Source organism: Ovis canadensis, chromosome 21 (assembly GCF_042477335.2).
Source record: "Ovis canadensis isolate MfBH-ARS-UI-01 breed Bighorn chromosome 21, ARS-UI_OviCan_v2, whole genome shotgun sequence".
Classification (NCBI taxonomy): Eukaryota; Metazoa; Chordata; class Mammalia; order Artiodactyla; family Bovidae; genus Ovis; species Ovis canadensis.
The window spans coordinates 67034453-67046706 of record NC_091265.1 but is presented as its reverse complement, the minus strand read 5'-3'; the positions used below and the strand labels follow the sequence as shown (position 1 = coordinate 67046706).

The 12254-nt window shown below is 63.0% G+C and overlaps 1 protein-coding gene across 1 annotated transcript; it reads left to right on the top strand.

Moving 5' to 3' along the window:
• Window positions 1–1199: 1199 nt before the first annotated feature.
• RASSF7 (Ras association domain family member 7) lies at window positions 1200–3861 on the top strand. Its single transcript, XM_069566462.1, has 6 exons — window positions 1200–1354; window positions 1925–2055; window positions 2238–2950; window positions 3043–3171; window positions 3246–3327; window positions 3411–3861. The coding sequence occupies exons 2-6, from the start codon at window positions 1932–1934 to the stop codon at window positions 3440–3442; spliced, it is 1080 nt and encodes a 359-aa protein (XP_069422563.1). The 5' UTR covers window positions 1200–1354; window positions 1925–1931; the 3' UTR covers window positions 3443–3861.
• Window positions 3862–12254: the final 8393 nt, after the last annotated feature.

Here is a 12254-nt window from a genome sequence, read left to right as displayed (position 1 = left end):
ATATTAATCCTGAATATTCCCTGGAAAGACTGATGCTCAAGCTGAAGTTCCAATACTTTGGCCACCTGATGCGAAGAACCAACTCACTGGAAAAGGCCCTGGTTCTGAGACAAATTGAAAGCAAAAGGACAAGGGGGTGACAGAGGATGAGGTGGTTGGATGGCATCACCAACTCTATGCACATGAATTTGAACAAAGTTGGGGGAATAGTGGAGGACAGAGGAGCCTGGCATACTACAGTCTATGGGGTCACAGAGTCAGTCGGATACGACTTAGGGGCTGAAACAATAACAAATGGTTCCCTTGCCCCTGGACCTGGACAAAAGTGAGCCCCAGACCTGACCCATAAGACCATGCCCTCTACTTTCTGCTCCACTCCCACCCACCTTCATTCCCTCACCATGCATTCATTCAGACTTTCAGCTTTTGCTCCTGCAGGGCTTGGGGTGGGCAGGAGGGAGAAACCCCCGCTCTGGGCCAGTCTGACTTGGGCAGTGCAGGTTCCAGACGTCCTTGCTGCTGATCCACACAGACAGCACTGAGAGGATGAGGGACGCCTGCGGCCGCGCCGGCCTGGGGTCTCCGGGCAGAACAGCAGGACTCGCCTGGCGGAGTGTGTATACAGCTCGGACCAGCCTTGGGCCCCACTGAGCCTCAGACAAAGAGCCCAAGGCCTTTGTCCCAGGCAACCTCTTGGCGGCCCCCTCCCCCATCAGGATTGTCAGTCTGGCAGCAGCTGGAGAGGACCAGCGGCCAACCTGCTCCACTCCCTCACGCCTTGAGCCCCCCGACTCCCGCGCGTCCCATCGCGCCCCAGGCGAGGGGAGGGGCGGTGTGAGCCCCGTTGCCCTCCTGGGTGCAAGCCAGGCTCGAGGGGTCCCGGGCCGGCGCCCCCTCCCTTAGGCGGGAGACTCATCAGACGGGACGGCTTCTGCGAAAGTCAGCCAGGACGCGCGGCCAGGCACCTGCCCCACGCGCCGCCTGCGCCGCGGAAGGCAGCGCTCTTCCGCGCGGTGAGCCGGTTCGGGGCGCGCGTGGACCCGGGCGCTCTCGGCCCCCGGCGCCGCCGAGCCCCGCCCACACCTGGGCGCCGCCGGGGGCGGGGCGGGCGGGGAGCCAATGGGGAGGCCCAGGGGAGAGGCTCTGCGTAGGTGGCTAATGGGCGTAGGCACGGAGTGGGCGGGGCGCGCGGTGCAGCCAATGGGGGCTCGAGGGGCGGGGCGCGCGGGCGGCGAGCCAATGGGGCGGCGGGCCGGGGCGCTCCCGCGGCGCTGGAGGCGGCAGGTTGCGGCGGCGCCCGGAGCCTGGCAGCAGCCAGTCTGCGTCCGGATTCCGGAGGCCGGTTAGCGTCCAGGTGAGCCGCGCCGAGTTCCGGGGCGTTCGCGGCGCAGGGCGCGGCCCTGGACTGCGACTCCGACAGAGGGGCGCGAGTCGGGCCGGCGAGGGGGCCGCGCCGCACCTGCACCCGCTGCGAGCTGGGACCGCGGCCTCGCCGCGAGCGCGGGGCCGCGCGGTAGCAGGGAGGGGCCGCCCGCGCCGGGTGCGGCGGGTCTCCGGTGCCGAGGGCTGCGCGCAGACGCCCCGCGGGAGGGGCTGTGCCCTTCAAGCCGGGTGGCCCGGTCTGGTTAATGATTTGCTTGGTTCCGGGAGTGGGGCCGGCCGAGAGCAGGCTGGGAAGTGGGGCAGCCTCCGAGCGCTGCGGGAGGGCCCTCTGGTTCCCTCTCTGTTGGGGGGGGGGGGCACTGGCCTTTGCTGCCCCACCCCCAGGAATGTGCGGCCTCCGTGTGGGGCTGCGCACCAGATGCCGAGGGGCAGCAGTCCCGAGCCAGTTCCGGGGTGCGGGGCAGGCCTGAGGAGGAAGAGCCGGTCAAGCTGAGTTGGGGCCAGGCGGGGCCTGACCCCGTGGCCCTCGCCCTCGCTGCAGGACAGGCATGCTCTCAGGACTGGCGGCCATGGAGCTGAAGGTGTGGGTGGACGGCATCCAGCGCGTGGTTTGTGGGGTTTCAGAGCAGACCACCTGTCAAGAAGTGGTCATTGCACTAGCCCAAGCCATAGGTGAGTTCCTGAGCACAGATCGGCCCAGCAGGTGCGCTTGCGTGGGGCCTGGCCTCGGGGCCCCATCTGGACCCCAGGAGGGTGGGGCTGCTGCTGGTTCCTCTTGCCTTCCCCCAGCTGCTCGAGCCAGATGGACTGAAGGTAAGGGATGTGGGCTGACTGACCCCTCTCCCCGACTCCAGGCCAGACGGGCCGCTTTGTGCTCGTGCAGCGCCTCAGAGAGAAGGAGCGGCAGCTGCTACCCCAGGAATGTCCTGTGGGCGCCCAAGCGACCTGCGGACAGTTTGCCAGCGATGTCCAGTTTGTCCTGAGGCGGACGGGACCCAGCCTCGCTGGGAGGCCCTCCTCGGACAGCTGCCCTCCCCCTGAGCGCTGCCCTATCCGAGCCAGCCTTCCCCCAAAGCCTCGACCAGCACTGGACCGTGAGCCCTGCAAACCACTGACCTTCAGCCTGGGGTGCTCTGGGCAGGCCCCCGGCCCTGTGCCACCCGAGCCTCTGGCTCCAGTAGTGCCTGTGCCAGGGTGCTGTGCAGACCTGCAGGGTCTGGAGCAAAGGGTGCGCAGGAACGCAGCGGAGCTGGGCCAGGAGGCCTTCTGGGAGCAGGAGCTGCGGCGGGAGCAGGCCCGGGAGCGCGAGGCACAGGCCCGCCTGCAGGCGCTGAGCGCAGCTACAGCTGAGCACGCTGCTAGACTGCAGGCCCTGGACGCCCAGGCCCGTGCCCTGGAGGCCGAGTTACATCTGGCTGCAGAGGCCCCTAGGCCCTCCTCACCCACAGCGTCTGTGGCTGAACGCCTGCGCCAGGACCTGGCCACCCAGGAGCGGCAAAGCATGGAGGTGCAGGGCAGTCTCGCCCTGGTGGGCCGGGCTCTGGAGGCTGCCGAACACGCCCTGCAGGTGAGCCTGTATCCCCAGCGCAGGGGGGGGGTGGGGGAGTGGGCATCGGTCTCAAAATCAGAATCAGAGCCTGAGGGTTGCGTGTGCCCCAGGCCCAGGCCCAGGAGCTGGAGGAGCTGAACCGGGAGCTGCGTCAATGCAACCTCCAGCAGTTCATCCAGCAGACGGGCGCTGCGCTGCCCCCGCCCCCACGGCCGGACGGGGGCCCCCCCGGCACTCAGGTCAGAGCAGTTCTGGAGGAGGCCAGGTCGGTGGGGGGCCTGCCCAGCCCCAAGCTGACTTGCTTTTCCCACAGGATCTTCTGCCTCCAACCAGAGAAGAGCCTCTCACGGGAGACCCCCGGAGTCCGGCCCTTGTGTCCAGCCTGAGCCCAGAGAGTATGTCTGTCTCCCCCCTCTGGATGGGATGAGGTCCTCCAGTGACCCCCTTCAGCCCTCTCAAGTCTGTGTCCTCCCCACAGTTGCCCCCATGAGGCAGAACTCCTTGAGGTAGCAGCTCTCACCTCAGAGTGGACGTCCGCAGACAAGGTTAGCCTAGCCTGGATGACAGAGGCGAGCCCGTGGTCACAGAGGACTCCTTCCCCCGTGCAGGGGGAAGCCCTGGAACCTGGAGCCTGAGACGGGACACCTTGGAGCCCTAGGCCTGCTGCAGGGGGCACGGGAGGGCTGAAGACTCTTGCCCTAGTCCTTGTCGAATCTGCCAAGACCCTGCAGAAGCTAGGGGCATGGCCAGCCCTGAGATCATATCCCCCAAAGGCCACAGCTCTTTGTTGGGGACAGGAGGTGCACAGACCCTGTGTTCAACCTATGGGTATGTGCTTGCATGTGGGAGGTATCTTTGCCCACATCCGTGTGCACACTGGGTCCCTACCCCGACATTAAAACCTCAATAAACGGTCTCCCATGGCTTAAGCGTGTCTTGAGACTGCACTGGGCAGGGTCTGCAGGGTCTCTGAGTAGCCGCTGAGCTGCCGGGGGCTAGCCACAGTTAAGGGTCCCGAAACGGAAGTCTCCCAGGGACCCCTGGTTATTTAATCCAAAGCTGGAGCTGTATCCACCCACCCTTGGGGAGTGGCCTCTCCTTGCTGGCGGCAGGGTAGCTTCTCTCCTTGGCAGCCTGGGGTCGGATGGTCTGGGAGGCTGAAGTAGCCTCGACACTGACCTGGGTTTCTGTCTAGGCCCCTCCCTTGCCTGACTTCCCTGTCTGGTCTGCTCCCCGCCAGCAGCAAGAAGCACTGCGCCCTCTGGGGTGGCTCCTGGATATGAGGATTCAAGGACACACCAGACCCGTCCATCAGGTTTCCTGAGCCTGAGAGCTTGCGGGGGCAGGCCCCGGACTCCTGGGTCTGCCAGGCCCCAGGAGCTTTGCTGGCCCCTGGAGGGTGTGCCGCCCTGCCTTCCAACACCCCACCTCCTCTCCCCAGCCGGGCATGAAGCTTTAGCCGCATGCCTGCAGCCTTGAAATTGGGGCAGGGCGAGGTCTGAACCACAGCCCTGGCTCTGGAGTGGGCCACCAGCTCCCAGCTCTGAGAGTTGCAGTTGGGAGAGGCGAGCTCTGCGCCAACGAGAACCTGGGGGGCTCCAAGACCTGGGTGTAGCTACGCACGTTGAGGAAGAGGACAGGACAGCCTAGATCACAGGGGTCTTCCTGCTTAGTGTGAGAGTGGGCAACTTTGGGGTAGACTCACCCTTCTCCTGGGGTGGCCCCTGAGCCGGGCCTGGTGTTCCCTGATTCTTTGGGGCAGACTGCAGGGGACGTGAAGTACTGAGTACAAGGAGACCACCAAGTGCCTGGCTTGTGGGAAGAACCAGGAGCAGGTCCTTCCTACCCGAGCTGGAGGAGGGTCGGGAGTGGCTGTACAGGCCTGGGGATGAAAAGGCTCTGGCCCCAGTTTCCTCTTTGGAGCCCCCAACCCATTCCCATGCCTGTCCACACTCCTGCCTGACCTGTGACTCTCCTTAGGGTCAAGCACAGGCCATACAAGGTGCAGCCCTGAACGCATGGGCTGCTCAGGCCCCGTGCTGGGTGGGAGGACTGGGGGCTGTCGAGAGGCCTGCTCCCTTCACCTGGATCCCCCACCTGCATCCACAGGGTTGGATGGACCTCCGGGCACAAGCCCTGAGCCTTAGCGCACTTTCACCTCCCAAGCTGAGCACACCGGCCAGCAGGGCACAAGGCCAGGTGCCATCCAGGGACTCCCCTACACACACGGGGGCAAGGGGGGGACCAGCCTATGCCCTGCCCAGTACCCTGCGCGTCCCCACTCCCCAGAGGACAGCAGGCACAGGCCTGGGTGGGCTTTTGCCCCCTGGTCTGTGTCTGTTTTCAGGGACACCCATTCCTTCTGAAATCACTGCCAGGGATCTGCGCCTGGTCCCAGGCTGCCTCTGGGGACCCTGAGAGCGGTCTCCAGCTTACAGGGGGTCCTTAGGTAGCCCGCCCATTCTGGGGTGGGAAAGGGGCAGAACCTTCTCCAAGTGAACAAAACATGGCCCCCCTCAAGTTGCCTGAAGTGCTTCAGATCACTAAGCAAATGTTTGAGTTGCTGAAAAGTTTACTTTTGAGTTTTAAACTGTACTTTGAAAACAACGCTGTGGGGTGTGCTGAGGGGAGGAAAGGCCAGTGGTCGTTCAGTCGCTCAGCAGTGTCTGAATCTCTGCGACCCCAGGAACCACAGCAAGCCAGGCTCCTCTGTCCTTCACCATCTCCTGGAGCTTGCTCAAACTCATGTCCATTGAGTCGCTGATGCCATCCAACCATCTTATCCTCTGTTGCCCTTTTCTTTAGCTCCCCTCAAGCCAGGGGAAGGCAGGGCAGGACACTGCCCAGTGTGAGTACAGGGCAGCCCTCCTCGGGGTTGCTCTGAGGCCAGACTGTGTTTTGGGGGAAGGCACCGGTGCCCTGCCTGGCCTCAGATTCCTACTTGACCCATCAGGGGCTGGTTCACAGAGGGTCTTGGGCCAGTGGCAGCGAATCCACACTGTTGGTTCTCAACCCTAAAGCTGCTGACAGCCTCCCTGCCACCTGCAGAGCCTGGCCTGCCAAGCCTGCTGGGTGTGACACTCATCACACCATATCAACCGCTGACTAGGGTAGGGTCCCTCCTGGGGGTGTCCAAGTCCACACAAGGGCCCAACTAAGTGGGGCTCCCCTCCAGACTGCCTGGGAGAGGGGATAGAACCTGCCGCTGTGGCATCTGCAGGCCCAGAGGCTGTTCTGGGACTGCTCCACGACCATAAGACTTTCACGGTGAATTCAGGAACACCCAACAAGGAGGACAGGCCTCCAGGAGCCCACACCCCTGGGAGGGCGTGTCTGTGGGCATCAGTGGCCTCACTGACACGGCAGAGGGCACAGGAAAGCCAAATCTGCCACTGTCTTCCTCAAGAGAGTTCCTGGAGGTGGCCCTCCAGAGGCTAGTTCAGGAGGTCCTGTCCTGACGTCCAAGGGTCCGACAAGGACACCGGTGTCTGCCCAGGGCTGCCTTCAGCCTGGCGACATCAGGAAGACTGTCCCAGGAGCCCTGCGTACCTTGGCATCCTAAGACACACAGGGAGAAGAGAGTTCCCTCCAAGAGGGCGTCTGGTCCGGCCCGAGGCCCCGCATACGAAGGGCAGCAAAGGCCTCTGAATGTCCCGTCTTCCCCACCCGGCCCACTGCTGGGCGCAGACAGGCCCACCTAGTCCGCGCAGCGCCCTGGCCTACCACCCGCCTCGGCACGCTCCCTCCGACCCGACGTGGCCGTCCCCTGCCCCACAGGGTCACAGAGGGGGCGGGGCGGTCGCGCTGCCCAGGGGCAGATCAGCCGCTGTCACACGCACAGTGGGTCCGGAGCAGCGCAGTGTGCGGTGGGCAGTGGCTGCCCTGCGCCTGGAGGGACCGCCGTGCGGGCGGAGGAGTCGTCCCCCACCCACGACCCCCGCCTCCCCTCCCGTCCAACTTGGCGGTCCGAGCCCGCCCCCCCTGCCCGGCCCAAGTTCCCGCCCGCGAGCCTAGGACCCCTCGCGCGTCACCTGCGACCCCGAGCGGGGCCGTCGCCGGCTCTCGGCCCAACTTCGGCGGCGGCCGCGGCCCCCTCGCGCCCCCGCCAGCCCGGAACCCCGCGCCCGGCCCGTATGCAAATGCCCAGGTCTCGCAACCAATGGTCGGCCGAGCCGGGCCCGCCCTGCCGGGCCGCAGCCAGTGGACGCGAGCCGGGGACGGGACGCCGCGCCCACCGCCGAGCGGCCCCTCGCGGGCGAGGCCGGCGCGTTCCTTTCCGCACGTCGGCCTCGGGGCGGGGCCGCCACCTGCCGGGCGGGGCTTGCGGCGCTCGGAGGCTGCCAGGCGCGGGGCGGCTCCCCCGCCGGCGGGTGGTACGACCCGAGGCGCTCCCCCGCCCGCCCAGGGTGGAAAGGCCCGGGTGCCTACGCACCCTCCGCCCCCCACCCCCCCAAACCGGTCCCCCGCGAGCTGGGCATGTCCTTGGGTCGCCGGGCCCCGGCACGCGTAGCACGGGCGGTGCGCTCGCGACCACCTAGTGCACGCGCCTCCTGCACCCACTCCGGGGCGGTCTGCCTGGCAGGGAGGGGCTGCGGCTCTGCCTGGTTTGTGAACTCTCTCGTCGTGAGGGCCCACTGCACGGGGCTCAGGGCCCTGGGCGGCTTGGCCCCGTCCTCTGCTCCGTTCTGTCCGGGCATTGGAAAGGCAGAAGCCAAAGGGAAGGACCGTTTCAGCCCTCCTGGTGGAGCCCCAAGGAGGCAGCCGAGGGAAGTATGGTCCTGGGCCGGGCTCTTTACACTCCCTTCTCAGCCGCTCCGAGGCAGAATCATGGGTCCCTGGGATCCCTAGTCAGGCAGAGAGGTGCCCGGTCCCCTTTTGTTCTCCACAGTCCCGTCTGGAGAGTTATGGCTGGGGTTCCCCTCCAAAGCAAGAGCTCCCGGATATCTCCGCAGCCTCAGCCACCCTGGCTGCCTCCTGCAGCCCTCCTGACCCCAGCTCACCGCCCCACCCCTCGCCCTCTCAGAGTTTACAGAGGCCTGGACTGGACCCACCAGCGGCCACAAACTTGCATGGGCCCCTCCTCCCTCTTCCCACCATCCCGGCCATTTCACTTCTTCCTTCAAATCTGCTGCCCAGGTGGCTAAGTGCAGGGCTCCAGGGAGGTGTCTGACTCTGCCTGGGACCTCAGGAGTATGAAGCCTGAGTATCGGAATTCAAGTGCAGGGTGTAGTCGGGGGTGGCCCCCTGTGGGAGGGGAAGGATCAAGGAGCCTGCTTGGTTCTGTAGGGGGTCATCAAGGCCTGGACTGTGTGGATCTGGAAGGAACCCTTAGGAACCTGTGGGACCCCTGAGGAGGCCCAAGGCTTTGGGACAGGGCGTGACTGGGGACAGGCAGATGGGCAGAGGCTTGGAGGGGAGAAGCCCAGGGTTCCGGGACAGGGACAGGCCGGAAGTCAGGATGACTCCGAGTTCCTGCCTCACCCTGCTGGTCTGACCCCCAGCCGGGTCCCCTCCAGTCCTGTTGGCTCCAAATGCACCCCTTCCTACCCTCTGCAGTAGGTTGAATGGTGTTCCCTCAAAAAAAAAAAAGATACCTTATCTCCAAATGCCTAGACCTGGGGATTGTTACCCTGCTTGGAAAAAGGGACCTCCCGGCTTGATGAGGTCATCCCAGGTTAGGTCATCCCAGGTTTTCTGAGTGGCCCCTATATCCAAGGCCGAGTGCGCTTTGAAAAGACAGAACAGTGCAGACACACAGGGAGGAAGGTGACAGAGAGACTGAGGCAGATGCTGCCCTTAGCCGAGGAGGCCTGAAGCACCAGAACCCAGAAGCGGCAAAGACGGGCTCTTCTCAACAGGTTTCAGAGAAAGCGCAGGTGTCAACCTAGATTTTGGACTTCTGGCACTCGGGACTGAGAGAGAAAAAACTTGTGCCCTAGGACACTGATACCCCCGCCTTCCTATGTCAGGGATCATAGCCCTGCCTGTCTCTTCCCCCCAGCTCTGGCCCTGTGTGTTCCTGCAGGCTTGATGGCAGGGGAAAGGGCTGGCCTGGGCTGGACAGAACCAAGGCAGCTCCTTGTCCAGCTCCGCCCTCCTGCAGGCATGAAGAGAGCAGCGCGTATCCCATGTCTGGGCCTGCCTGGGCCTTGGAGGAGCAGGAGCAGGGTGTGCCAGTGAACACCAAGGAACCAATGAGGGCTGCAGGGTACAGGTTTCTTGACGGGCACAGGGACAGTGCTGATGGCCGGGGAGGCGTCCACTTGTGTGTGAGTTATGCGTATCGGCGTGGAATACGGCACGCCAGCAGGTGGAGGTACAGACGTGTGCCTCTGGGCAGTTTCATGGGGACACATCTCACGTGTGAGCAGAGGTTGGCATGGCTGGGTGGGCTGTACGCTACCCAAAGATGCCTGCTGAGGACCTGTTCACATCTCATCACGGGTGCGTGTGTTTATTATGGATGACAATTTTCCGGCAGCCTCAACAGCAGATGCGGATGAGGGTGGAGGGGCTGGTCCCATTCCAAGGGGGCTCTAAGATGGCCACAGCTCCTTGTCCAACTCCTTCCCTGGAGCTTTAGTGGCATGGTCCCACCCCCATTTGGGACCCTCTGGTGGGCGGTGGTCTTCGGCAAGCAGGTGTGTGTAGAAGGGCCCACACTTGCCAAGAGTAAGCTAAGGAGGAGGGGGAGGTGTCTGATGCAGGACATTTACTTTGCTGGCCCCCATCCAAAGTTCTGTTCCTGTACTCACCCATCCGGCCCTCAAGATCTCTATTTTATAGGCAAAGAGGCACAGAGGGGTTGAGAAACGCTCCCAAGGTCGTGCCATCCATACTTAAGCAGAGAGCCAAAGTATCCTGGGGCTTCCCTGGTGGCTCAGTGGTAAAGCTTCCACCTGCCAAGGCAGGGGTCATGGGTTCAGTTCCTAGCCTGGGGAGATCCCGTGCTGAGGGCCAACGAGGTTTGTGCGCCCAGTACTGAGTCTGTGCACTAGAGTCCGGGAGCCACAGCTGCTGAAGCCGGAACACTCTGGAGTCTGCTCTCCAAGAGACGCTGCTGCAGAGAAAAGCTTGCACACCACAGCAAGGAGCAGCCCCACTCACTGCAACTAGTGTTATGCCCGAAGTCCGAGTCCTCAAAACTGAGAGAATAAGACATCCACAGCAATGCAGACGCAGAAAGGGGTTTATTGCTAGCTCGAGCTAGGGCTCAGGTCTCACCCAGCGCAGTGGAGTCTTGACTCCCGGGCTCTGAATCACATCTACTTTTATACAGACGGTGCTGTTTCTGTAACAGCATAGCTGATCGGCTAAACCGTAGGCGCCCACGGGTAGGCGGGGTTTTCCTGATTGGCTCAGGCCGGACTCCAGGGACTTTTTTCTGATTGGTCGAGCTACACTGCCTGCAGGAGTTCCCAGGGCCTCAGCTTTCCTAGAGACTAAACCTCAGACCCCAGCCTGCCCCTTAGAGCCCGTCTCGGCTCCAGTTTGGTCCTAACAGAGAAAGCCCACATGCAGCAACAAAGAACCTGCGCGACCATATTTAAACACACACACAGACACAGACACACACACACACACACACACACACACCCCTCCAGGCTGCCAGAGCACTGTATCTGAGCTGTGCATCACACAGCAAATACCCACAGGCTATCTGTTTTGCATACGGTAACGTATATGTTTCAAAGCTACTCTCCCAGTTAGTCCCACCCTGTCCTTCCCCCACCAGTGTCCAAGAGTCTGTGACGTCTGTCTCCTTTGCTGCCCTGAAGACAGGTTCATCAGTACCATCTTTCTATATAGTCCATGTATATGCATTAATATATGGTATTTATCTTTCTCTTTCTGACTTACTTCGTTCTGCGTAACAGGCTCTAGGTTCATCCACCTCGTTAGTACTGACTCAGATGCATTCCTTTCAAGGCTGAGTAATATTCCACTGTATACGTAAGGACCACTTTTTTATCCATTCATCTGTAAGTGGATATCTAGGTTGCTTCCATGTCCTAGCCTCCTAAATAGCGTTGGATGAACACTGGGGTACATGTGTCTTTTCCAGTTGTGGTTTCCTCAGGGTGTATGCCCAGTAGTGGGGCTGTCGCGTCAGACGGTAGTCTTATTCCTAGTTTTTAAAGGAGTCTCCACGCTTCTCCCCAGTGGCAGTGTCAATTCACCTTCCCACCAGCAGCGCAAGAGGCTTCCCTTTTTCCCACACCCTTTCCAGCACTTATTTTTCGTAGATTTCCTGACGAGAGCCATTCTGACCAGTGCGAGGTGATACTCCTTTGTAGCTCTGATGTGCGATGTTGAGCATCTTTTATCCCCTAGGTTCTGTCTTCATAACCTACCAGAAGGGGCTCGCTTCCGGCACCTTCGCTTCCCCCAAAGATGTAGAGCCTACATCTTTGTGGTCCCTGAGGGTTGCAGGGTTACTGAAGTGGCCTTCTTACTGGTCCGCGGCCCGCCCCAGCCGGTCCACTCAATTCACCCGCCGCCGCCGCCCGGGGCTCTCAGAAGCCAGCGTCTGCCCCCCACCCAGCCGGCGGGGCTCCCCGCTTCCGGGGTCCTGGCAGCTTCCCGCGCTCTCGCCACCGGGGCCCCTTCCGCAAGCACCTCTCGGCCAGGTCCCTCCTCACCCACTAACTACCACCGGCGAGTCCTCCTGGCTCCCGAGTCCGGGACTCGGCTCTCCTGTCGGAGCACGAATCCGTTTCTCACACACCGAGCGGCGCACCGTCCACGTGGTTCACTGTTTACTGTGTGCGGCCCCGGCGGGACTCTGGGCTGGGGGCTCGTTCTTGCCCAGCACCTGGCGGAGCCCGCGCACAGGGTCCGCAAGTGTTCGCTGGCGTGAACGGACGGCGCACAGCTGTTGGGCCGGGGGCGCCGCCAGGCTGACCCGGCGAGCTCGCCCCGGCTCGCGCTCTCGGGGTCTGAGAGATGGGGGTCGGGTGGGGTGAGGGCGCGGGGGCGGAGCCGCCGCGCGGGGCGGGGCCCGGGCTGGGGGCGGGGCCCTAGGTGTGCCTGGCGTCCGCTCCCATTCGCCCTGGGCGGTGAGCAAGGATTGGACTGTACCACCTTCCAGATGGGGGAGTACCTCTCGGAACAGCCGACGGGCGGGGGCTTAGACTCTTCAAGTTCTCCCAGTAAACTAGTCTTTCTGGACGACAACAACGTATTAAACGGTGTTTCCAAGGCCTCGAGATGCCTGAGCTTAGGTAGAGGCGCCCTCCTCTACCTCAGACGTTTCCTCCCCTCCCTCGTCCCAATGGTGCCCACCAACAGGCGGGGCGGGAAAGCCCCGGAAGCCGGCTCC